A 27,836-nucleotide genomic window follows, 5' to 3' on the forward strand; every position below is an offset into this window, starting at 1 on the left:
TGATAGTTTCAGTAAAAAATAAAAGATAAAAAAAAGCGCTGCCTGTTTACAGATGTCCTCGTGCTGTTTACTTACGCCCTGCGCTGTGGGGTTCTCTAATGATTCATAGCAGGGAGCTATATGATTCTCGAAGTAAGAATTCATGCGGTTTTAACTCACACAAACTCACATGAACTCACATGAAGATGGAAGTTAGAAAAGGACACCAATGGTGGAAATGCATCATAAGAGCATAATGAAGGTTAACGGTGTGCCCATAACATACTATAATAGCTGACGTGAAAACTGTTTCTTACAGCCATAATAACGTTTGCAACATTGCACTATAGCAGAGCCCGTCTACGGAGAGCATGGCCACTCCGTATTAAGTCCCATTGTATCGAATTTTGGTTGCAGTTCCACCAGAGATCCACTGGGGGCGATCGCCATGAGTGCAGAATGAATGGGAGTCAATGGAGCTAGACGGCTAAAATTGTCTCTTTCACCTGATTGTCGTTGACAAATCTCAGATTTGATTGTAGTTTGTATAACTTCAACATGGGTTATAGGTCAAAAGTTGAATGAACGAGTACTTATGTCCTTTTGATTTCTTACAGGTTGGGTCGTTGTTGCCCATAACACGCTAGCGTTGTGCTAATGAATGACGTCCTCAACACGTTTGAAAGGCTTTTTAGAACAATTAAGTCATTTTAAAAATATAATACTCAACCAAGTGTATTTTCTTTGCCTCCCCTTTCAAAACAATATATATATAGCTCCATAGACCTCCATGCATTCTGCACTCATGGACGAGTGCCCTCATGTGGAACCCTAGAAGGAACTGCAACCAGTTCAGAAACCGGAAGTTTTCAGTTCTCCCCTTATTAGACATTCTCTGACTGTAGCCTATAACACTTAGCAGCTAATGCCAACATGCTAGCAGGCCTATGGCTCTATAGAGCAAACATGCTAGCAGGCCTATGGCTCTATAAACCATATTGAAACATGCTAGCAGGAGTATGGCTTTATAAAGCATGTTGAAACATGCTAGCAAGCCCATGGCTCTATAAACCATGTTGAAACATGCTAGCAGGAGTATGAACATGCTAGCAGGAGTATGGCTTTATAAAGCATGTTGAAACATGCTAGCAGGCCCATGGCTCTATAAACCATGTTCAAACAATGTGAGTTGATAATGAGGCTATACATTAACACAAATCGGAATGTAAGGTGATAGTAGGAAAACACATCAGCCGTACTTAAGCCCAGGCCCGTCTCTAGAAGGCAAGTAAACCAAGCAATTGCTTGGGGCCCCGAGCTGGCCAGGGGCCCCAACACAACGACTGGTTAAGAATAAAATGCAACGACAAACTGTGAGCGCCCCTTTGATAGTCAATGCAGTAAAGTGCAACGACACTGTTACCGGTAATACCGGGATCCCCCTCAAGGGGGCCCCTCTCAGTAGTCGCTGACAGCAGCCAGCCAGCCAAGTTTGTGATCTCTTCTGCCGGGAAAATATAAAACCTCGTAGTTATAATGAAGTGGAGTTATGTCCGGAAGCCAGAAAAGAAAGAAGAGAAAGGAAGAGGATGACAAGAAAAAACAAGATAGTGGTAAGTGATAAATTACACTGGATAAAATAGCTCTACTTGTCTTGTACAAATGGTGTAATATCGCAGCAGGAAGGCTAGCCTAGCAAAATCATTTTTTTATGTTAACTACCTGCCTGACGGCCCATGCTGCTTGTAACAAACTAGAACACTTTTTTTTTTTCGAACGGACGGAATATAGTTACACACTGTAATATGTTTATTAACGGGATAAGGAAGACGCAGATCTGTTTCAGAATCACTGTTTATCGTATTTAATGACATAACATTGCTATAGCTTTGTAATAGGTTTTGATGAAAGTGGCATAGCTTCTAAGGATACCTCCACTGATGAAGGTAGAGTGAATTTCTCTCGCTGAGCTGTTAATGACCATTTCCAATATGCTCAGTGATATGGTCAAATGTACTTCACAGGTAATCTCAGATTTTTTTTCAATTATTTTCCCAGGTACACCATCAACTTCATCCTCCATTCATGAGGAAGAAGCTGACATTGGATTTTATGGTACGGTGGTGTTTTTGCAAATGTTCAAAATGTTCAAAACTAATGCACAGCATATATATGCAACAGCAGTATTTGCACTGTCAACATTTTGTATTTATATAAAGTGTGGGTGAATTTAAACTGTATGGCTATGCTGTGGTTCCTGTAGGCTTTGCGTGCGGTGGGTGGGTGGGGGCCTCCGTGTCCATTTTGCTTGGGGCCCCCAAATTCCTTGAAACGGCCATATGGTGTTCATGGTTATGTATTATAATACTTGTCAAATAACCCAACAGTCTAATCCTTATAAAACTATAACAAAACTTTGTTAAGGGTTACTATGATTGTTATAATGCATGAGTTTGACACGTTGACAAAATGGTACATTTCTACACAGAAAGAATGATTATGAATTAGGGCTAGGCTAATGGCGTGGAACTCTCTCAGTAGCTGTTTCAGGTTCGTTGCCCAGCTGTAATGGACACTCTTCCATATTCCCGTTTGTCAGAAGTGGTACAGACCAGCCTTGCTCTTCTTATTAAATATAGCATTTTAATGAGAAATAGATTATTATATGAAACATTCATTTGAAGAAAGCCGATATAATTATTTAAACAGAACAGCAAAAATTACATAGACAAGGAACTGTGAGCTGCTTGATCAAGCCAGTCTAGTGGGGTGGGAGAATAATGCGGCAGGCTTTACTGTACATCATGACAGGTTTCAATGTTGTGAGACGTGTGTGCTTTTTGTCATATAGGCCTAGGGGAAATACCTTGTGTTTTTTTAGAAAAAAGGATTTGTTATATTTACTTAATCCAATTACATTTACAAGCTGGTGATATTTTTTTATTATTATTTCAGGTAGTATATTTCTGCACTGGAGATCAACAATGAATCTGTCACTTGTGCTACAAGGTACACCAAGTTGTGTTTTAACATTGAACCTGACGTTTCCCCCTTCTGGTAAATTTACATCGGTCCAAAGTGTGTTATTGTCGGTTAACTATACCATGATACAGTAGTATTTACACATCAACTATATGCTTTACCTGTCGTCTGTCACTGAAACTAAGTTGGACTTTTGTATGGTACATGCACTATAGCAGGGATGGACATAGCTTTTTCAATGGGAACTAGATTTCAACCAAAATAAAGACACAACATCTTAGTGACAACATTTGGAGGGAACTTCAAAAACAACCCACGGGATTTTCTTATGACAAGGTGAAGAGTTAGTGTAAGTATATGACTCTGACCTCTGCTAAAACTGTTAAAGGGATAGGTACCAGGCACTTAATATGACAGGGTAATAATAATAGTAATAATAATAATAATAATAATAATAAGCAGGTAGTGTTTAAGTCTGTTTTGTGGCTGAGTGAGATCTACATAACCTCTGAAATGAAAGAAACATTGTAACTTTATGTCTTTTTCCTGCATTTCTTGGGGTGTAAGAAACAGAAATGGATCCAATACAAAGTCAAACAACGAGCATAGTACACAGGAGATTGAGTGGTTAATAAATTAAAAAAAAAAAAAAACATAAAGCTTTAATACTGTTATTCTCAAAAAACAAAACATAAAAACATAAAGATTTAATACGGTTGTTCTCAATGGTCTTACTCTAGTCAGTGGCTTTACAATGGCATGTGTCAATCCCATGAATCCCATATACTTTGTAATTCCCCATTATAGAACCCCCACCCCCAAGCCCCATCAAACAGACAGAGCAAAAGCAAAAAAAGTAATAAACATGTATAGGGCTTTTTCCACAGCGAAAAATGTGTACAAGCGTTTTATTTCTCTCTCTTTTTTTAATTCATATACCTCTAGGAAATGTATGGCTTATGTTTTATTTATTTTTTTTAATCTTGCAGATGCTAGTGAACGATGGATATTCAGATTTGCTATTGGTACCCAGCAAGCTTGAAACATCAGCAGTCACAAAGGTGTACGTTTTTGCAAAGCTGTACGAAATAGCATTTGATTGTTCATCTTTAGACCACAACATTGCGCCCAGGCACCAGAGACACCCCACCACCTCAAAAAAAAAAACCACACTGGCTGAAGTTCAAAGGTCAGAAGGGAGAATCAGACAGACAGACAGGCTCCCCGCTTACGATGAAAGCATTCACTCTTCAATGACACATCCAGTTAACAGACAGCAAGAAGCGTTAGGCCAGAGGAGGAACCAAAGAAAAGAACAGATATCCACAGATATAAACAGCTGACTATCGACCGGCTAAATGACTCATCGCCCCTCTGTGGATTGCTGGACTCGAGAAAACTCCAGCAACACTACAAGAGGGGCGGAGCATTTTGCAATGTGAGAAGGCGATGCAACTGAAGCTTCATTCCTGACTGACCTGTCCACCTCTGAGATGTACAACTTGTCTTAAAATGTCCTTCTAGCTCTCTGCTTGCCTCAAGCTCAACCCAAAAGAGTGATGTATGCTCTGCCCTTGTGTTGCGCTCGTTAAATATTCCTTTTAAAACTGAGTTACTCAGAAAAGAATGGCAGTTTTCAGATGTGCCTTAGCTCCCTCAGAGTAAAGTGAAGGCCTCTTTGTCACTGGATGTCGACTTTAATATTTTTTTTTTCATGTAATACTCCTTTAGGAAATGACAGACATGCTTGGACAAATATGGTACAGTCATGTTTTTTTTTTTTTTTTTTTCTTCATCATCTTCTTTAGTGAACTAAAAGACTTCAACTCTCTTTCTTAATTTCTGTTTAACAATTACACTTACAAAGTTGTTAATAGTACATCAAAAAGCTGAACAAAAAAAAAAGTCCAAACCGAAAACCAAAGGAGAAAAAAAAACAAAAGCAAATTCTCTTTCTACTTTCCCAAACAGTTTGGTCTGTAAATACTGTGTTCTGACTCGCAGAGCTTCCCTTTCCCCTTCAGCAGAGTTTGGTGGTCAGGTGATCTGACTGTTTGAGTATCTCGGTGTTGTACATGTCCAAGGCATGGTTGACCCGGATCATCTCGCTGTTGTTGAGCTTGAGGCGGTGTTTGAGCATACAGGAGAAGAGATCCAACTGGGGTTTCCCTGGCGCCACCGGAGGGGCGAGCCGGTTGATGCGTTCCCGGATGTCCAGCAGCAGAAGCATGATGGAGGAGGACGAGTAGAACTGCGTGCCCTGCGTGTACGACTGGTTGACCTGCTGCACTGCGCTGCGCAGGAGGTCTGCGTTGAAGCGCAGGCTGTAGCCGAACACCTGGATGTCGGAGATTTTGATGTAGATCTGCCTCTTGTTGGGGTCGGACAGGTCCACCGGGCCCTGGCCCGTGTCGTTGCGGAGCATGGTGGGCACCTTGGCGCGGCTGCGCAGGTAGATGTGCACCGTCTCGAAGAAGGTCTTCCAGCGGTTGCCCAGGAGCAGTGTCCAGTTAAAGCACTGAGAGTTGCCCAGGCGCACCTTCTCCCAGCGCGGGTAGCCGTGCTCGCCGAAGGGCATGCTCCACCCCTCCGAGTGGCTGCCGCTGAACGGGTTGATGTAAACAAAGAACATGGGGTCGATGCTGCTGTTGCGCATCTGGCAGATCTTCATGGAGAGTCCGATGATCATGTGGAGGTAGTCCATGCGGTTCTTGTTGCTCTTCAGCGTGAGGGACATGCGTTTGCGCCACCGTGGGTCGAAGAAGGTCTCCAGGCGGATCTCGTTGCTGATGAAGGTGGTGTGGATGTAGAGGCGGGAGTCCATCTTCTGCAGCAGGTACTTCAGCTCCAGGTCCTGGAAGTCCAGGTCCGTCTCGAAGCTGATGAACTGCTCGCTGCGCTCCGAGTCGACGTTCTGGGGCTCGCAGCGGCCGCGGTAGAGCTTGTAGCCCTTGTTGCAGGAGCCGCACTGCGAGATGTTGGCCAGGCTGCACATGGCGCAGCTGTTGTTGCCGCCGATGACGCAGGGGATGGGCCGCTGGCACAGCGTCACGCCTGTGTGGCACACACAGGTCCGCTGGCTCTCCAGGAAGGTGCCCCAGAAGCCGTTCTCGTTGCAGTACAGGTAGGACTGCACTCGGTTCAACCACTGCAACACAGATCTGGACACAGGAAGGACATAGGCAGGGTGAGAGGGACTCAGACATGATGGGGACAGAGAGAGAGAGAGATGAAAGGAGAGAGAGAGAGCAAGAGAGAGAGATGAAAGGAGAGAGAGAGAGAGTGGACAAGACAGGGAAGGGAGAGATAGATTGAGAGAAAATACATGAGAGCACCATAAGAATAAAATGCTCCATTAACAATTAGCAGTCAGTAAAGCCCCTTCACTGCACTGGGGAAGAGTGGATTAACCAACTGCCAAGGCCCCTGCAACCATTTATTACCTTCACACACACACCCCCTAAATCTGTAAAAGAGGTAATCTATACTGTCAGACAGTGAGACAGACAGACAGACTGAGAGAGCGGGTCTCCATTTTCCCAAGCAAATCTGCATCAGTCCCCCCCATCTGTCTCGCCCCCCCCCCCGCTGTCTCGCCGTGCTGACAGTTGGGAAAGTTCTGCTGGAGATGACGAGGAGACTCTGCCCGTCTGACTCCAGCAGAGCGGGTGTGTGTGTGTGTGTGTGTGTGTGTGTGTGGGCGATGGCAGGCTCAAGGTTAGGATGACATGCTAATGAACCTGGAGGAGCCGTGACTGATGAACCCCCCTCTGCTCGACAGATCAGGAGCCCCCCAAGTCATTTCCCAAATGAGCAATCACCGAGCGGACCGAGAGCTACAGGGGACACACACGTGTGTGTGAGAGAGCGAGAAAGAGAGAAAGGAAAGGAGAGAGGGAGAGGGAAAGAGAGGGAGAGAGAGAAAGGGAGGGAGAGAGAGAGAGATATAAAGAGAGAGGGAGAGAGAGAAAGAAAGAGAGAGAGAGAGAGAGAGAGAGACAGGCTCGCTATAAACTGCCTCTGTCTCAGCCCCAGCTAACTGTATGTGGGAGCTGCCATTCATACTTATGCGATTATGAATTTTAAAAGAAAGACACATTTGCCATCAAAAAACGTTCAGTCTGTCTCTGCCAACTTAAAGTACTTTTCCAGCGTGAACATTGAGTTCAATCAAACTCAAAATGTGTTCATGCATAGTTAACATGTCTGTATACAATATTTAAACTACAAATTATGTCACGGGAGCCACTCCATCAATACAAAATAGTTCAATTCAACTCATTCCAAAGCTTGTATTTTTAATGCAACAAAATGGACGCCTTTTACAAATTTAACATGTGGACTCAGGGGGCTTGACGACATCTTGTAAAAGCATGTATCATCTCACTCACCATTAAATTCTTACAGTAATATGCCTTACACAGATAAGAGACGTATAGCAGAGTTATTGATCCACACACACACACAGAGAGAGAGAGAGAGAGAGAGAGAGAGAGAGAGAGAGAGATTTTCAAAGCGCTTGACATATTTCAATATTTTTCTGGGCTACAGTACATTAGAGGAAGATTCATAATGCTATTTCCACGTGTCAATCATGTAACCGTTTCCACTAGACCCCTCTTAAGTGGGACAGCTTTTAGTTGCTGTCCAGCTAGCATGACCCATTTCTCCTGGTTAAGGTCAATACTTGCAAAACCAATAGTGCAGTCAGTCCTCCAAACGCATTTTGTGGAATAACAGAACACGACTAAAAATGAGATTTCCACATTAGGGCTGGGACCGTATGGATTTTTCCTTACCGCGGTTGAAAAGCAAGAAATTACTGTGATTTCGCGGTACCTCTCCACCCCCCCAAAAAAAAAAAAAAAAAAAAACAACCACACAGCGATCACAGCCAATTAAACTTTACTTCAAAGATCACTGGACCATGAAAGAAGTAAGCAGTTTATCAACAAGGCTATCACGACTTTAGAACTGTTACATTCATAGCGCTTATGCTACTGTTCCAGCGGTATGCTACCGCACTTTTTAAAGGCTGCCTTAGGTTAGGTTGTAACAAAGGTAGGCTACATGTATTTTGTAATTCTGCTTCAAATTTCACAGCTTTCAAGTCTAACATCTTTGTGTAAATCGAGTTTGAAAGGAGGGAATAGAAAAGTTTTACGATTGTGCCAGTTCTCCCCTACTCTTGCATAGTAAACAAATGGAATGTTGGAACATTCGGGTTTGAAAGATTGGGTTTGCTCCATCTTTTGATACGTTTTAAATCCATGTCATAATATGGTTCCTCACATTAAACATCACAACATTACACACTATGTGCACATATGTGCAGGCCAATGTTTCACGGATTTTTTAATTTTTTTTGCAGTGATGACGGTGATGACCTCAGACTCTTTTGCCCTTCTATGCTTTTATTTGTTATTACTGTTTGCTTTTGTTTATGTAAAGCACATAGAATGACCTCTGTGTATGAAATGAGCTATATAAATAAACTTGACTTGACCTGACAGACATGTGACGCCAGGTGTTGTGGTAATGCGGTTATCATCTCAGCCCTACTCCACATCTCTTTTCCTTCAAATCCTCTCAACGGCTCACAGAAGCGTGCACATGCCCAGTGTCTCCAGAGACATTCATCAGGCTACTTCCCAAAGTTCAGTTGGTGTTACCGACTATTTGGTCTGAAGACCTTCAGCTGTAAACTTATAAAAACTCAATGGATATATGAAGTAGGGCCGTTTTTATGTGAAATAACATGGATAACTTCATTGAGACATGGACACCATCTCCCCCAGTAAAGTACTATGGCTTGGCCAACTGAGTTTGGTCAGAATTTGATTCAACAGGCTGCCGCTCATCTGCTCCCACAGGCGTCTGTGTCAGACTTTTCATTCCAAAGCAATAAGCAGAGAGTCCTTCAGTGCTATGTGTCTGTGCATAAGTTCTTCAGTTGGCTCTTTTGTTTTTTTAACGTGGCTGTTGAGCGCGTGTTCATGTCCGCAGCGACCGTGAGACATCAGGCCAAGGGCGGTGAGTGACACAGCGACGACACTTTGGGAATCGGATTTGGGAGCCATCCAGACAGATTTCAACAACACAAGTCTCATCATCAGCCACACTGCCATGGATGTCACTTTAATCACATCAGCTCAGGCCCAAATAGCTATGATATTTACACACATGCATACACACCTACACCTAAAAATATCAGTTATCACATGCATATACACCTAAAAACATCAGTTATCTGAGATTTCTAATATTCATAACATGTTTGCTTTTTTTCTTTCATCGCATATATTTCAATAAGCCAAATTGACTATTATGGGTTATAAATTCAATATATATAACCAAAATACAAAATACATTTTCCACATATTTATCCAGGAAGCATTTCGCTGAAACACAGGATTTAGCTGACTCCATTTTAATCTGTTATATTCAGGAAACAAAGCACTTCTGTAATTTAATTCTGTCCAAATGTATTCATTTGAAATATGCAGCACTTATACCATTTGAATTGCGAGGCCCAGATATGTTTTATCAAATAAGCACTTTGGCGCAGCACTGCGTATGAGAGAGCTGCCTCTTGTTTTGCTTTCCCATCATTATTTATTTTGCAGAAAACAAGTGGCTGGCTTCTTCTCACCATGGGGACCGCGATGGAAATAGCTGGAAATGAATGTTTGTTTTCACGAATCAGAGCACATCTCCATGTTTGTAATGGGGAAACAGACAACCCTTGCGCTTAGCGTTGATGACATACATTCATGCAGATAGAGAGAGAGGGAGAGAGAGAGAGAGAGAGAGATGAGGCAGTTTGATACAGTGAGAGAAATGAGAGAAAAATCAAGAAAGAGAGAATGAAGCTAGAAAAATGAGCAACCAAGCAAGTAGGATAGGAACTAGAAAAGGATTGAGAGAAGAAAGAAGAGAGCGAGAGAGAGAATTTAATTTGATTTTAATGCCACATGAAGTCTCTGTCACTGAATTCTGTGCTATGCATTAAAAGACATGTTTGGTTATTGGTCTTGGAAACGCAATCAAAGGCACTGAAAACATGCTCCTGAACCCTTACGATTTGGAATCATCAGTTCACCCGGCCTGACTAGTTAAATAACACAGCATGCTGTCAGTAGCAGGGAACATGAACATGAAATACGCCAGCTTCAAGGTAATGTCATCGCTAAGGGCACAGGTCCTCTAGCTCACGTACAAAATAGACTGTCACGACACATTTCATTTCTTTATTTATTTATCAAAGAATAAAAGTCTTTGTATAACTCAGAGGTCCGTGGTGAGGATGGCAGTGCTAGACATCTCATTACAGCAAACCAACATCTTTGTCTTTGTTCTGTGTTGGTCTACTTTTAGCACATCGTGAGCGAGAGAACACAATGGCGTCATGTGCTGCATATCTGCAGGCGTGGGTACACAGCCAGGTGACGCAGGTGGGGAGAGGTGGAACAAAAGGAGACATTCATTTCAGAAGCCATCGCATATTAACCAACACACACACACACCATAACTCCCTCCTTGCCTCCAACACACACACACACACCATAACTCCCTCCTTGCCTCCAACACCACCACCACTTCCAGCAGCATCCTTCCACCCACTGTGTATCAGCCACAGCTGATGACAAATGACCAGAATTAGCGCCCACTCTTAGCAAGGGCATTAACAGGCATGCAAAGCCGCTCATATGACAGGCAGGCAGGGAGCCACCACACTTTACTAAGTGGTTTTTATTGCAGGGCACCATGTGATTAGACAGGGTGTTTGTGCGACACCACCACCAATCCCACCCCGGCTCACTGGAGAGCGCTGCGTCGGCGTGGCAACCCCATAAGCACATCTCCAGCCTGCTAATGATGCCTCCTGCGCAGCCAGCCATGTTTGAAGCGCGGAAAGCAAGTTAGACATGAGAGGAACGCTGTAGTGCGGAAGACACATCGGGCTTGTTTGGAGGCTGCGGGGGACGCTCAGACCAAGGTAGCATTTCTGGGTGGATGGACACACACAAACAGATATATACACACACACACACATGCACATGCACTGATTGAGTGACCAGCGGACTGAAAGCGCCTGGACTGAATGAATGGCCTTGGCAGATTCTCTGCTTACACAGTGACTCAGTGGACAGTGATGCTTTTGAGCCCTTTATTTCTGCAGGCTAACGTGGGCTGCTCTTTCGTTGCACACACACAGACAGGCACGCACGTGGGCTGCACAGCAGACAGGCAGGCTAACACACAGACAGGCACGCTAACGTAGGCTGCACACACACAGACAGGCAGGCTAACGTAGGCTGCACACACACAGACAGGCACGCTAGCATAGGCTGCACACATACACTAGAACCAGTGGAATATCGTTTTTTAGTTTTGTTTCCAAGGCTTCCGCACCAATGAACAAGATGCTTCCTTTCGCTTCCTCTAGCATGTCCTAAAACGGACTGGAATTGGGCGATTTCTCTGTTGCTATCTGTGGTCCACTGCTCTAATTTGCCAGAAATTATTCAGATATAATTTGAAGTGTCTAAAGAAAGCAATTCAATAGGAAATTAACTCTGCCAAGTATTCGCTCATGCATTAGCCATGCAAATAATGTTTCTCTGCCATTTGTGTGGAAAACAGATTAACAGCTGACTTCCAAACAAAACAATTTGAAGACTTTTCATTCACCCAACCAATCACATCTTTATGCACTCAACCCCACACGCACACATGAGTCTAATGCACTCTCAGTGGTCATGAGGGTCATTTGGAGGAAACTGGGGGAAGTATGGCTCTTCGTCACTCCTCACAAGGAAGGAGCAAGGCAAACTCAAATACTTCACATCCTGCAGAGTTCTGGGAGGCCCTGTGGAGGTGTCCCTGTCCCCGTATGGTGGAGGTTTTTCTGAAGAGTTCCTTACTCTGAAAGAAGTCATTCCTAAGCCCTTACCGCCAGCAGTTCAGGGTTTCCACTGAAAACTCCTATTTACCTGGCTCTGACACATCCTGTTTTACACTGACTCTCTCTCTCTCTCTCTCTCTCCATCACTCACTCTCTTCTGTCTCGCATATGCCCTCCTCTTTCTTTACTCACTCCTCTCTTCCTCTCTTTCTTGGTCTGCTCTGTATTTCTCTTTCTTTCTTTCTTTCTTTCTCTCTTTCCCTCTCTCTCTCTCTCTCTGCATCAAACGGCCTTGATGTTTGCCCCACTGAGCCCTGAGAGTGTTCTGCAGTGCTTTGATAACGCTTCAGAACAAACCTTGTCAAAGCCTGCATTGGAGCGTAGGCGTCCCACTTCGACATTAGTGACAGTTGACAGTCGTTCTCTCCCAAACACACATTTTAAAACAAATCCTTCCATCGTTATGTGTGTACATAGCTTGCATCTGCCTCGTTAAATCACTGTTTATTTGCATTCCTTGCGTAAGTAACCTTTTCTTAGTTTCACAGTCAAGTTTTCTTTTTTTCCATATAAATGTTTTTTTTTTCAGTTCTGCCGCCATAAAGAAGAAAGGTCATGATGATCTTGATTTTCCAGTGGGCATTAACATTTATATACTGAAATTGAATGCTGCCATTTCAGCCCAGGTTAATGTTCTGCCAGGTTAACGTTCTGCCAGGTGTAAGGAAATATCAAATGTGTCAGGTGACATGTCTCCTCAAAGAGACACAAAACGCAACTGTACACCAAACATGCCTGCACACACACACACACACGAATGCACATATCTCTCTCTCTCTCTCTCTCTCTCTCTCTCTCTCTCTCATACTCACACACACACAATTAAAGAACAAAGAGAGAGTATATAAAAGAGGCTCCATACATTGAGACCCACCTCTCTCTAGGCATCTGGTGGTTGGGGTTGTGGTGGCAGCGGATGCTAAGGCCAAAGAGCTTGCGGGCGGTGCGCTGGATCTTCTGCCTCTGGGCCTCCAGAGAGCTCTGCAGTAGCCGGTAGCGGGCCTGCAGGTCCCAGTCGTTCCCCCACAGCAGATGGACGCTGCTGACCGGCAGGAAGTGGGTGGATGGCAACCTCTTCAGGAAAGACTTAAACTCATCTGCAGAACACAGGAAAAGCAATCATTGCATATCTGCATTCGCAAACGTCCATTTACTGACCAATGAGAGTGTTAGAGTCGGAGGGTCGAAGGCGAGGACAGAATCGCTCCTTCTGGACAACACAGGACAGTGGTCATTACTCCGCATTATCAACTCCACAGAATAAAAGTGCATTAGACAGACAGACATCAGACATTAGACAGACAGACAGCATCTCTTTAGGAAAAGTAAAAAAATGTATCTGGAGAAGTGTTCGGTAATGTCACTGTTCCAAGTCTGTATTCACAGAATGTTACAAGTGTATGATCAGAGAGCCAAAGGACATTACACTACACATGTGTACACAAATGAGGATTAAAGTACAGGAGGCAAGATGCCTATAGTCACGACTTGATGAGGAATAAGAGTGTGCTGTCTATATTTACAACTTGATGAGGAATAAGGGTGTGCTGTCTATATTTACAACTTGATGAGGAATAAGGGTGTGCTGTCAGAAAGCCAAGGGAAGGAACTCTCCTCAGGACTCCTGAACTCATTTGCAGAACACAGGAAAGGAGTTATTATGCATGTGCATGTGCAGCTGCATGTCTCCTGAGGAATGATACTACGGAGGCCTAAGCAGGACACAAAGGACAAATAATAGCACTTGAGTTTCATTAACGAGTGCATGCAGAATAGCACCAACACAAAACGTGATTATGCGGATAGCTGCCCCCTCCATTAGCTGTAAGGCCTGCAAACAATACAAGCGTTTTCAGTTTCCTTAATTACGGAAACCCAAATCTGATTAAGTCTCCGGTAATTCATCTCATTTATACAGAACCCCACTTCAGCCACAGATTAGAGTTTAACAAAATGCTCATTCTGTTTTAAGTTCACACATTTGGCTTTCTTTAGAGCGTGTAATTACATGTGGTCTGTGTTTACGGCGTTAGGACTTTATTGGATATTGGATGTCTTGCTTTGCACAACCCTTTCCCTGGAGAGAGTGATGTGACCTTCAGGCTCCTAGGTCTAACCCGAGGTGTCCTCTATAATATATAAGCATATATGTGCCTGGCAGGTTTTATTTGGACGTTTTTATTGCTTGTTAATAATATATAACTCAAAGGGACAGGCAGCTATTGACAGATCACATGGTTTTAGTGCCTTTTCTTGATCAGTAGCACTATGAAGACACACATGATATGGTGAAGGCATAGACAATCAGCTATTTGCTTTTTTTGGTGTCATTTTGCCATGCTAGTACAGACAAACGCCTTCATTCCCATTTGAAAAAAGAGAGCTTGTGAGAATTAGTGACAGAGACAGAGAGAGAGAGAGAGAGAGAGAGAGGAGAGCTGCTCTGTGTGAGAGACTCTCACGCTCCCTTTAAACACTCCCCGACTCAGCATCATCCAAGGACACTCTGCTCCGCTCCCCCGAGTGTTAAAAGCAAGTTTGGGATGCAGCAGGTTAACGCCATATGGCCGAGATTGCTTTGGATTTACAGCCCCCTCTCATGTGAGGAGGTTAAATTGCTCTGTGTGCGGTTCCCCACTGACATGGCAAGGCCTTACACTCCACGGTCCAACACTGACTACCAGAGTGGAGTCGAGAAGAGATGGATGGAGAGAGATGGAGAGAGAGAGAGGAAGAGATGGAGAGAGAGAGGGGGAAGAGATGGAGAGAGAGAGAGGAAGATACAGTATGGAGAGAGATGGAGAGAGAGAGAGGAAGAGATGGGGAGAGAGAGGAAGAGATGGAGAGAGAGAGATGGGGAAGAGATGGAGAGAGAGAGGAAGAGATGGAGAGCAAGGGGTGGAATCGACTGTTGCGATTAACTGAGAGGAGAACCGTCTCCTCAAACAGAAGGCTGTTCGGGGAGGCGTTGAATAATTCATACGGCACTTTATTGCCGATTGCCTGTGAGGAGCTAACACGCTAGCTTTATGTGCCGTATTCTCCAGAAGGTGACTCACGTAAAATGACAACAGACTTGGAATAAAAACCAGCTGATTAATTAAATTTAGAGCTTACGCTGTTTAGGGTTGTGGCCTGTGCCAGTCTGAGGCTGATAAGCAGCCTGCTAGACGGCTTTTATGTCGAAGAAAAGTGAGCATTTCTGCTCCTTTTTCCCTTCTCGTTTTCTTTTCCGCTGCTGCCATCATTTTCTCATGAGCGATATGAAAACAGACATAATATCATCAAGTATGCAGCCCCTTCAGAGCAAATGATGCCGAGAGGTGGGCTGAGATGGGAATTATGCTAATCATTAGCTCCGGCTCAGCTAGGAGAGAGATCAGAGATGTCACGCATATATATGTGTTTGTGTGTGTGTGTGTGTGTGTGTGTGTGTGTGTGTGTGTGTGTGTGTACGAGAGAGAGAGAGAGAGAGAGAGCTTGCATGGATGAGAGAGAGACAGAGGCAGAAAGGCAGAATGTGAGAGAGAGTGTATGTGTGTGCAGGTGTGTGTGTGTGTGTTACCTGAGTTCTCAAAGTCCTTGTAGGAGGCGGCCCAGGTCTCCACCATGCCTTGCAGTGTGTTCTCCATGATCTGCAGGTCAGTGACGGGGCAGTTGCATTGTGGGTACTCCTCGGCACACTTGCAGATGCACTGGCTGTTGCGGCACATGTACTCTCCCTCCCCGTTACACATGATGTAGCTCAGCGCCGACTGCACAAACTTCTCCTGCAGGTACTCGGGGAAGATCACCTGGAGACCTGCAGGGGGCGCAACACAAGGGCTCTGTGGTTAACACTTGAGTGCTGTGGGAGAATCATCTGGAACACAACTAAATCTAAATCAGGTGTACTTCTGAAATAACTTTATATTGCAACACATTACTACTGTAACCCTAAACATAATACTTTCTTTAACTACACACACGTTTTATAAACATATACTGTAGTATATATCTTATTGCCTATACAAGAAGCACATTGCAGTTCAGAAGGAAGTGCACCTAATATAACTCCAGGTGAGTATGCAGTAACCACATGAATGTCAACATCACACAATGAATAAGTACAGTACAGTTCATATAATATGAGGGGAACATGTCTAATGTGATCATTCAATCCAGCCCCAGACACACAGTTCTGCAAAGCCAGCATGTCAGACAGAAGAACACACCCATAGACAAAGTGTTTTGTGTGGTCTGAATGGAGGTAGGAAAGTTTGTTTTTCAAGTCTGACTTTGAGCTGCCCTTCTTGGGTGGGAGGGCTTTGCATAATAGGATAAAATAGGCCAGTGATTGATGCATTCTGTCTAGATCTGTTTCGGCTTATTTACCATGCCTGTCAGTTGTGTGTGTCTGTGTGTGTGTGTAGGTGTAGGTGTAGGGGTGTGTGTGTGTGTGTACTCCCACATGTGTGTCTGTTTATATTTGTGTTTGTGTGCCTGTGCATTCTGTGTGCCTGTATGTGTGTGTGTGTGTGTGTGTGAGAGAGAGAGTAGCATACTTCATAAAAGGCTGCTGGTCCCCAAAGAGAAGAGCATATGTGGAATGAGAGTCTTTGGCCGCTGATAAAGCAGTTCCCCCCTTTGGTCATTTATCCTTCCCATATCTCAACCAAACGATCATATTCACCACATGTACACAAGAGTGAGAGCACAACAAGCCTTCACTTCCTCTCAAAGCCCAGAATAGATCAAAACTAAACTGCTACTCAATTCACATCGAAAAGGTAGAAAGGGCAAATAGTTGCAGAAGCTAAAATCACATTCAACATCACGTTAGAATAGGTCAATACAGAAGATTACATCACGTTAGAACAGGTCAATACAGGTGCTTTGCCACATACACACAATTGGTATGACCAGTAGGGACTTTACAGGAAACATGTGACTGACTGCTTGTGCAAACATACAATTTATGCAGTTTCTTTACAGTTCCAGAGTTAAACAGGCCTGGTGCTATGGCCTAAGAGTTAAACAGGAGAGTTAAACAGGCCTGGTGCTATGGTGTAAGAGTTAAACAGGAGAGTTAAACAGGCCTGGTGCTATCTCCGTAAGGCCTCTGCCCATGCTACACAGCACTTGTTCTTTAGAATAATCCACTGTTAAGCTGGACTCTTATTTCACCTTGACTAGTCCCATCAGGCAGAGCGGCAGACTGATGAGTCATTTGGATTCTCCTCCTTTCACAAATCGGCCTCCTTTCACAGCTTCCATAATTCATCATTACTTCAATATTTCTTTACACCCATCATTTGGAGGAAAGTGACAGATGAGAATCATTTCCAAGGTGTTTTAGCACCTGGGTGGCAGGACCCCATCTCCAGCAGTCTCTCAAAGCTCACATTACACACGTCTCTCTCTCTCAAAGCTCACATTACACACGTCTCTCTCTCTCTCAAAGCTCACATTACACACGTCTCTCTCTCTCTCAAAGCTCACATTACACACGTCTCTCTCTCTCTCAAAGCTCACATTACAGACGTCTCTCTCTCTCAAAGCTCACATTACACACGTCTCTCTCTCTCTCAAAGCTCACATTACAGACGTCTCTCTCTCTCTCAAAGCTCACATTACACACGTCTCTCTCTCTCTCTCAAAGCTCACATTACACACGTCTCTCTCTCACTCAAAGCTCACATTACAGACTCACATTACATTTGACGTTCTCTCTCTCTCTCACTCAAAGCTCACATTACACACGTCTCTCTCTCTCAAGACTTACCTTACACACGTCTCTCTCTCACTCAAAGCTCACCTTACACACGTCTCTCTCTCAAAGCTCACATTACAGACGTCTCTCTCTCACTCAAAGCTCACATTACACACGTCTCTCTCTCTCTCAAGACTTACCTTACACACGTCTCTCTCTCAAGACTTACCTTACACACGTCTCTCTCTAAAGACTTACCTTACACACGTCTCTCTCTAAAGACTTACCTTACACACGTCTCTCTCTCTCTCAAGACTTACCTTACACACGTCTCTCTCACTCAAAGTGTGAGTCCATGTTCATGATCATGATCATGCAGATTCGCCCACCAGGAGGCCTTGGTCAGGCCTGGCACTACTTCACCCCCTCACACACACACACACACACTCTGGTTATGTGTGGTTACTGGGCCTTGATCGGGCCTGGCATTACTTCTCATTTCCATTTATTACGCCACTTGGACCCAGAACCCTCCAGGGGGAAGCAGCTCTCTCTCCTTATTGTGCCCGCGCAGGAGGCTCGGTCGCCGGTCAGGCTGTCATCATAACCAGGCCCAGTTACCACACAGGGGCAGGGGATGGTGTGTGTGTGTGTGTGTGTGTGTGGGGGGGTGGATCATTTCTGACTGACCACAAAAGAGTTGGATGGCGATGGGCCTTTTCCCCATCAGACCCCCCCACCACCCAGCAGCCCCCCTGGAGCCAATATTCATTTAGCTTGATGTATTCCTGGGCCTGAAACTTTAATGTGATTTGTGGGCGAATCCAGATGGCGGGTTCACGGATCGCTGCAGCTCAACGACAGAAGTGCTGCCAGCGGAGCAAGTTCACAATAACATGCCGCTGCTCACTCACCCCACTCACTCTCCTATTGCATCAGAGATGGAGAAAGAGAGGGAGGGAGAGAGGGAGGGAGAGAGAGAGAGGGAGATGGAGGGAGGGAGAGAGGAGAGAGGGAGGGAGGGAGAGAGAGGGGGAGAGAGAGAGAGAGAGAGGGAGGAAGGGAGAGAGGAGAGAGGGAGAGAGAGAGGAGGGAGGGAGAGAGGAGGGCTCTGCCACTGTCACTTGTCTGTATAATCAGAGCACTACACACATGTATACACAAACACACACACACACACACACACCACCACCTTCTCTATTCACTCTTTATTCATCCTCCCATCTCTTTTTTTCCTCTCTGTCTCTCCATCCAGCTGATACTGCTTCTCTCATCCCCATGTTGTGTCGGATATTCACATCCAAATATACCATTATAAGTGCTAACGTCAAAAACTTATCCCCAAAAAGAAGGCACAAAAATCCGGCAGAGTTCCGTGCAAAATATTGTTTAATGTTTCCATAGCGCAAAGCCTGAGTGGATCGCACGATTGCATTCCCGAAGAATAGTCGAACACCAATATTACTGTAATAGTCGAACACCAATATTACTGCAATAGTCGAACACCAATATCACTGTAACAGTCGAACACCAACATTACTGTAACACGCCTCCTTAGATGCTGACACAACGCTTGGCATCTCCAAACCCACAGGTGGCGCTATGAAAGGATTGTTGTTCGCTCTTATCTTTTGCTAGTCAGTACTGCCAAGTGTGCGAACCTTTCTCCGTAATACAAGTTCAAAGGTTTACACAAAGTTCAGGGGTTTATACAGAAATCACAGGTCACACATCCTACATGGTTACATAGCGTTCACTCGTTGCTCTCTTATTGGCTGTTTTGAGTAGAGCCCGCCTCTGATGACGTCTTCATCTCCGCAGCTGCAAGGCCAAGTGCTTTTTTCAAACAGGCTCCGCCCAGCCACAGTGAGACACAGAGCGACACAGAGAGACACAGAGCGACACAGCGACACAGAGAGACACAGTGCGACACAGAGCGACACAGCGACACAGAGAGACACAGAGAGACACAGAGCGACACAGCGACACAGAGAGACACAGAGAGACACAGAGAGACACAGAGAGACACAGTGAGACACAGAGCGACACAGCGACACAGAGAGACACAGTGAGACACAGAGCGACACAGTGAGACACAGAGAGACACAGTGAGACACAGAGAGACACAGAGAGACACAATGAGACACAGAGCGACACAGTGAGACACCGAGCGACACATAGACACAGAGAGACATTGGGATACGGAGTGCACATAGAGGATAACTCTGGTAGAATAGCATCAGTACGTTTATAGTATTAGTTAAACTTGTTATTTAAAATTATTATAAAAGGATGTTATTTAAGAAAAACTTCAGTGTATTACTTGATTACCATTGACATTATGTAAATACATGTTTTTATGTTTCAAACTCTTTCTCTCATTGTGATGTCTACAAACCATAGTAATAATTTATACCACATATATACATCCACCCCCATTTCTCTGTCTTTTTTATCCCTCCCTCTTTCCATGCATCACTCCCTCTTTCCATACAACTTTGCTCTCTCTCTCTTTTCCCCCCTCTCTCTCTCTCTCTCTTTTCTGGTACATCCTAATATTTGCCCAGCTCGTCATCTCTCACACTGCTTTAAAGGGAAACAATGCCTTGCTGTCAGACTGCTGTGGTGGGAGACAAGAGAGTCAAGCTGAGGACACACACACACACACACACACACACACACACACACACACACACACACACACACACACAGTCGCTGCACACCCAGCTGTCACTGGCAAGGACATTGATGGGCAAACAAGCAGACAGAAATCCTAACACAGCGCTCGCCAGCTCTGTGCACGGTGTGTAAATACAGCAACAGAAAGACGCTGGATCACAAATACTTACAAAACAGAAAAACACAGTTGGAACAAGCAGCATATGCTGCCGGCTAAGTAGCGAGCAGCGAGTATCGAAGTCTGCAGACACCATGGCAACCATGTGATGAGGGTGAAGTCTGCAGACACCATGGCAACCAAGTGATGAGGGTGAAGTCTGCAGACACCATGGCAACCATGTGATGAGGGTGAAGTCTGCAGACACCATGGCAACCAAGTGATGAGGGTGAAGTCTGCAGACACCATGGCAACCAAGTGATGAGGGTGAAGTCTGCAGACACCATGGCCATATATAACCATGTGATGAGGGTGAAGTCTGCAGACACCATGGCAACCAAGTGATGAGAGAGAAGTCTGCAGACACCATGGCCATATATAAGCATGTGATGAGGGGGAAGGATGGGGCAGCATCACAGAACTTAACGGGCTTCCTCTAAAGAGTTACAAATGCAAGTGGGGAAGCGTGCACACATACACACACACACACACAACTGCACAAAAACACACACACACACACATACACACACATACTCAACTGCACAAAAACACACACACACACATACACACACACACTCAACTGCACAAAAACACACACACACACATACACACACACACTCAACTGCACAAAAACACACACACACACATACCAAGACACACACTGCATCCTGATAACGCTTAACTTCACGCTCTGTCAGTGCAAAAAATTCTCCTGCCTGGGACTGAAGAAATAAATTGTTGTGCGTAACGTTAATCTCACCCCATAATAAACATCAGCTGCTTCTGACTCTCTCTCTCTCTCTCTCTCTCTCTCTCTCTCTCTCTCACACACACACACACACACACACACACACACACTGCATACTGTCAGAGGAGTGTGCATGTAAGGGGAGCTCACCCTTCACTTGAACTTGAGTTGACAGCATCAGGCTTCTCGGTGCCTACCCAATCCCATGCCACGCATGCATCCTGTTGCTCGCACAAATGCCTGGAAATGTCTATTCAGATAACTCTGCTTCAGACTTTTCATGCTTCCACTGTGTCTGCAGTGTCTGCTGGACTAAATGGTCCCAAATCTAAAACAATGTGCCGAACGGTCTACAGTATATTTTCAGACCTGTCTTGAAATCTAGGTGCAAATCTAAACCATTGTTACAGACACTTCACACAACTAAAAAAAAATAAAAAATAATAAAAAATGGTGTGGTGCTAATCTATTGCGGCCTCCACTTTCACAAATTCCTGATGTGCTAAAATCTCTTGGCTCCTGCCTATCCCCTCCCCAGCTTCTCCCCTGGGCTTCAATCACACACACACACATGCACGCACACATGTACGCATGCACACACACACGCACGCACGCATGCACATACACACACACACACACACACACACACATGTATGCATGCACTACACACGCACGCACGCACGCACGCACGCGCACGCGCGCACCTTCCCCCGAGCCCTAGCCCTGGGCAGTCTCTGGCGGGGACCCAGCTCTTCCGCCCCCCCTCTGGGGTTTTGGCAGGACGGACGGCCAGCGGGCAAGCACGCCCCACCCCTCGCGAGCATCAGTTTCCTCCGTGATTAATTGACCATTGTATGCCCACAAATTCACAAAATAATCATTACTTAATGCACTGGTGCAATAAAGTGAATTACTTCAGAGGCATGTGAGGTTGTGCCAGGCTGCTGTTCCACTTCAGCAGTTCAGGGGAATGGGGGGGTGAGGGGGGGATACAACATTAAGACCTCTTGTCTCCACCTTTTAATGAAGTCACAGCCAATGTATTTTTTTGACAAACCCCATGAGAGAGCAGAAATTGTATTCTTTTGGGAGTAACTGTGCAATTAATTGCCATTGCTTAGATAGCCTATAGAGTCTTAGGCTCTTCTTTGGTTCCTGCATTGCATATAGTTTTTGGATTTGTGCATTACATATTCAACTGATCGCCATATGGAAAGACTACTATAACATACACACATATAGATTTGTAGAACACACAGACATGAATGTCTATTAAAAACAACATATTCTTCCAGCACAGAAAAAGTGGCCTTGGCCAAAACGCCGGCTTTGTGCTAGTGAAGTTCAAATGATCTTAACACATAAGGTGTACAGCAGGGTGTTAAAACAGAGTGCTAATTCTTTCATTTGAGAGACACACGTGTCACCTTCTCATATACCCCTCTTGCTTTATATGAGCTGCTATGAGTACTACATCCGTTGGTTCAGAAGGGTCTACGGAAAGGCTTTCTCTCTCTCTGCAGGTAACATTTTTATTTTACACTTATTACTTCTACCTGTCCCCACTCAAGAGATCTGAAGTAAAGTAAGAGTCAAGTTTCTATCTGCAGAGATACACTTTACCCCCTGCAGGTCCCTTTTAACTTGATGTGAGTCACTGAGCTCAACAAGCCAAGTCAACTTGGAGCGAGAGTACAGAGAATGGCAGACAGAAAAGGACTCTTGAAGGAAACATACTGTGTACTGTGTACTGTGATGTTCGCCTTCATGTACACGTGGCACGTCAACACGTGACACGTTTATAGGCAACAATGCAACATTTCACCTAAAGCTCATTTTCGAGCATGACACATTGCTAAAATGGCCACCATACTATACACTATGCTACAGAAATCTTCATAGTAAGTAAAGGGTCATGCTGCCTATGGTGACATCACACAGACTGGGCCAGACTACACTGGGATATGACGCACCTCTGAATTATGGAAATATCATGCAGTGTGTTCTAAAACAGCCTGATTGTCTTTTATTAATAACTGCAGCAACGCCCCTGCAATTCTTCATGATGGACAGCAAAGGTGTTCTTTACCCTTTAACATTGCCAATGTTTCCACTGACTGACGGATGAAGGCCAAGCACATAAACATCTCAGCTAAGGTCGACACAGAGCAAAAAAACAGCTCCATTCAAATCAATAGCAATGCTTCTGCTCCTCCGCTCATTCAAACGGGACATAAATAAAAGAGTGTGAGACGCAGGTCACCAGGGCGTCGCCAGGGCGACTGAATCTACACGGCCAGAGCACGTGCGGTAGTATGAAGCTGTCAGCAGTATGAGCCCTCACATGAGAGCTCTGTGTGTGTGTGTGTGTGTGTGTGTGTGTGTGTGTGTTCACATGAGAGAAGGCAACGCTGGATCAATAGAGGAAGAAAACGCGTGGACGGGCGGGTGGGTGTGTGTGTTTGGGGACTGTATGGCCTCTGTCAGCGGGCAGCTTTAGAGGACAAAGAGCTCAGATTTATGGCTGCGGGCTGTCAGGGGCGGGAAACGCGGCCTTGATTGACCACCTCCAATTCAGAGGTGACCTCGGAGGTCAGCGACGGGGGATTTCATCGGGGCTGGAGGTTGAGCCAAGTCTGCGGAGGAGGCACGCGAGGATGCCATCGTCAATCTGAGGAATGATCCGCCATTATCGGACACACACGTCAGGAGTGAGAGAGAGAGATCCTGCAGGAAGGATTGGCTCCACGGAGGCGCACTCATGTCCTCAATAACGCAGACCGCACAACATAAAGGCTGATTAAAGCATCGCTCATACTGTCTGTATTGGATTCGATCGGTGCAGCTGTGTGACTTTTTATCTAATTCATGATCGGACCTATGGCTGGCATACTGTATGGTCAATAGGTTTCTGTCTGAGTTTGTATAGGTGTGTGTGTGTGTGTGTCGGTGTGTGTGTGTGTGTGTGTGTGTATGTGTGTGTGTGTGTGTGTGTGTGTGTGTGTGTGTGTGTGTGTGTGTGTGAGAGAGTGTGTGTGTGTGTGTGTGTGTGTGTGTGTGTGTGTGTGCAGTTTTGGTTGATGGACAACATCCATCCCTCTGCTGCTGAAACCATTCTTACACAGGGTCTAATTCATCACACACGTGGTCCATCTGCATATCTGGCCAGTCAACTGACAGCATGGTCAGTGCGGGGAAATCGGTGAGCCTATTCATTTCGTTTGTTTACCAAACATTTCGCAGGTGCGACAGGAATGGCTGAGGAATCAGGAAGGTGGTGATGAGCATGTAATCCATCAAGCTGCAGATGAATTGCCTGTGGGGCCCCTTTCATTTATTTTCCCTTCACCACTTTGAAAACTGTTGGCTCAGGCTATTCTAACATATTCATAAATCTTGCACGACGGGCTCACAGCTCCTGCTAGACCAAGGAGGAGGGAGAACGGAGGGAGGAGTGAGAAAAAAGAAAATTACTTTGCTTTTGTTTTCCAGTTAATTTATGGCAGTTATATAGTGGGTAATTGTGTCTGGGGAAAGAGATGGGTGAGCTTGTATAAATCTCTCAGTCTGGCTCTCTCATCTCCCTTTTACTGGTAGACTCGGACTTATTGTAGGAATTAGGAGACAAATGGTAGGGCTCGTTTAACTACAACTTGTTAATCCCCACCTTCAATTAATTCCCCTCTCTCCTTGATGCATTGGTATTTATGGTTCCCTCGAGAGACATTGACTATGCATCTCAAGACAAGGCAATTCCCACACACACACACACACACACACACACACACACACACACACACACACACACAAGGTGATTTACCTTCCCCTCAGAGACAATAAGACAGCAAGATGGACGCAAATGGAATGGAATACAGGTGACCAATTTTAAAATATCAAATGAGAAGCTACAGTATCTACAAATTTAAAATATAATATGAGAAGCTACAGTATCTACATTTTTAAAATATAATATGAGAAGCTACAGTATCTACAAATTTAAAATATAATATGAGAAGCTATCTGCAAATGGGGAGCACAAACTGTATTTCCTACTCAAAACAACAGTTGTGATGTGCAATACGTTTAGTTCACATTCAAAAATAGATAAATATCCAAGGAAATGTTTCTGCAGTCTAATTCTCATAATTACATAATGTCAATAGAGATAGATCGTATGGAGGATCCCGAGCAGGAGCTTTGCAATCCCCTTTTGATGTTTTCAGACAGCGCTGACCTCCTCCTACATCCCGTGTGCTTTGCTTATGTGTCTGTGGGTGGGCGGCACAATGACAGTTTTTTTTTTCCTTTTTTCCCTTTTGATGGAAAGATCAACTATTTGCTCGCTGTGGACTCAGAGATTTTAATGGGCCATTTCAACCCTGATTATTGTGTTGGTTTCCTTGGTGATCATATAAAAAAAAAATAAACGCTACCACTGCCTGCAAAGACCTTGGTGAGCAACACACACACACACACCCAAGCACACACACACACACACACACACACACACACACACACACACACACACACACACACACACACATACACACACACACACACAATAGACTAAATATAAATCGCTGAACAAATGCGACTGGCCTGTTATGCAGGAGAAGGGCTTCCAGAAGGCTTCAAGCTTAAGTGAATCACTCTGAGTTTGTGTATTTGCGCAGGGCTGCTAACACAGACCCTCCCTGTCCTCATATGGTTCTCTTTCCCCATCTGTGACTCGCTATCAGAAGGCAAATAAACATGAGCCATCTCGTCTATAGTGCTTTGTGTGTTCGGTAGCTGCATCAGTTCAGCTGGTGTTGAGAAAGGCTCCACTCAAGTTGCGGCCGCCGCGGCGCTTTGATAGCAGCCTGTCCTGGCTGCGTGTCTGATTGTGCGTCCCTGCTTTAATGGAAGGGGAGCGGGAGAGCGTGCGGTGGCAAGGCGCGCTGGGGGGGGGGGAATCATCCCTCCATTGCTATCTGTGTTTTCCAGCCATCAGATCACAAAGACTAGCCTCTCGTCTCTGCTGGAGGGAAATAAATAAATCAAGGAGACCAAAAAATGCCATTTCCAAATGTCAGGCAGCTAAAACATTGGCTCGTCGGCAGTCTCACTTTCCCATTAAAAGACATTATCTTTTTTTTTTTTAAACAACCAAATCCTGTCAACTTCAAATGTGAATATTTGTCTTTGGTGAAGCCTGCGCTCAACTGTGCCAAGACAGTTAAATCATTCCAATGTAGTACCAAGAGGGTTTAGTCTTGACTTGGCGTGATGCGCGCAGCTGAGGAATATTCTGTAGAACAGAGTTTAGCAAAAATACTCATTTTCCGTTTTCCGGAACACAGTGTGACACTCCTAGTCAATCAGAAACTGAACATTGGCCTAATGAACATGTTTTTCAGGCTCTTTTATGTGAAAACGCTATTGAGTAAGTGGGCTTCCACAGTGGGGCCATTCGCCAGTGAAAATTAAATTCACTTCTTTTGTCCATCATGAATGTACGGTATAATTATCGCTCCTGCAATTGATTAAATGAAGCCAATAGACTTCCTGGAGAGCTTTGAGAGGCTTGACAAAGTGTTCCTCAGGATAACCCCCACCCCCCCTTTTTTTAATACATGCGGCCGTGTCACACAAAGCATTTTGATTGAAATGTCAGCAGCGCACATCAACATGTGCCAGCACATCGTTTAGCAGCAACCCGGCAGAGTGACAACACATCTAGACCTTCACTAGTCCTGACAACGCTGCCCAGAGAGGCAACTAGGATGTCCTTAACTCTCTCTCTCTGTTTCTCTCCCCCCCCTCTCTCTCCTCCCTCTCTCTCTCTTTCTCACCCTGTCTCTTTCTCCTGCTCGTTTTTGAGTGAAATGTAAAATTAAAATGAGCAAGCTGTGTCCCCATCCACTGTAGGCAAATTAACACATTATTATGCAAGTTGCTGATTATTGATGAAAGGAGGATACAATATTTTACTCAGCATGGCCTGGAGAAACGCTCCGCTCCTCCTTTGCCATTGACCACTGATTGACAACGGGCCGTGTTTGTCTTGAGTTTCACTCATGTTTGCCGATCTCATGTGTCATGTCAGTGAGTGTGCGGTAACTGACCCAACAGACACAATAAGTTTTCTATATTCAGCTCCACACGGAGCAGGACTGGGTTCAGCAACATATCAGCATGCATTATGAACGTCTGCAGCAACATATCAGCATGCATTATGAACGTCTGCAGCAACATATCAGCATGCATTATGAACGTCTGTTCAAATGTTCAAAGTCAATAGAAATGCTCTATATGCGCCGTGCACACCATGGCCTGCAGCTCCCACTCAGCCGGGGATGCTACTGCAGAGAGTCCTTCACTGATGAATAACCAAAGCAAGCAGAGAGAGAGAGAGAGAGACAGAGAGAGAGAGAGTGTGAGAGAGAGAGAGAGAGAGAGAGAGAGAGAGAGAGAGAGAGACAGAGAGAGAGACAGAGAGAGAGAGAGAGAGAGAGAGAGAGAGAGAGAGAGAGAGAGAGAGAGAGAGAGAGAGAGAGAGAGAGAGAGAGAGGGAGAGAGAGGGAGAGAGAGAGAGAGAGCTAACTGAAACACAACTTAACCCGATCACGTCCTACAGTACCACTCACCA

The 27,836-nt window shown here is 44.9% G+C and overlaps 1 protein-coding gene across 2 annotated transcripts in view; it reads right to left on the bottom strand.

Moving 5' to 3' along the window:
- Positions 1 to 2,608: 2,608 nt before the first annotated feature.
- brinp1 (bone morphogenetic protein/retinoic acid inducible neural-specific 1) overlaps positions 2,609 to 27,836 on the bottom strand; it is a 121,775-nt gene continuing 96,547 nt past the window's right edge. Inside the window, exons 6-8 of one of the 2 annotated variants that reach the window (XM_048258984.1) lie at positions 15,495 to 15,731; positions 12,804 to 13,026; positions 2,609 to 6,122 (exon numbers count right to left, since the gene is read on the bottom strand). In XM_048258984.1, the coding sequence (XP_048114941.1) occupies positions 4,982 to 6,122; positions 12,804 to 13,026; positions 15,495 to 15,731 (1,601 nt within the window). In that variant the 3' untranslated portion in view covers positions 2,609 to 4,981. Of the gene's footprint in view, positions 6,123 to 12,791; positions 13,027 to 15,494; positions 15,732 to 27,836 lie in introns of both variants that reach the window. The other variant, XM_048258983.1, reaches the window with a different exon arrangement.

This window comes from Alosa alosa, chromosome 12 (assembly GCF_017589495.1).
Source record: "Alosa alosa isolate M-15738 ecotype Scorff River chromosome 12, AALO_Geno_1.1, whole genome shotgun sequence".
NCBI lineage: Eukaryota > Metazoa > Chordata > Actinopteri > Clupeiformes > Clupeidae > Alosa > Alosa alosa.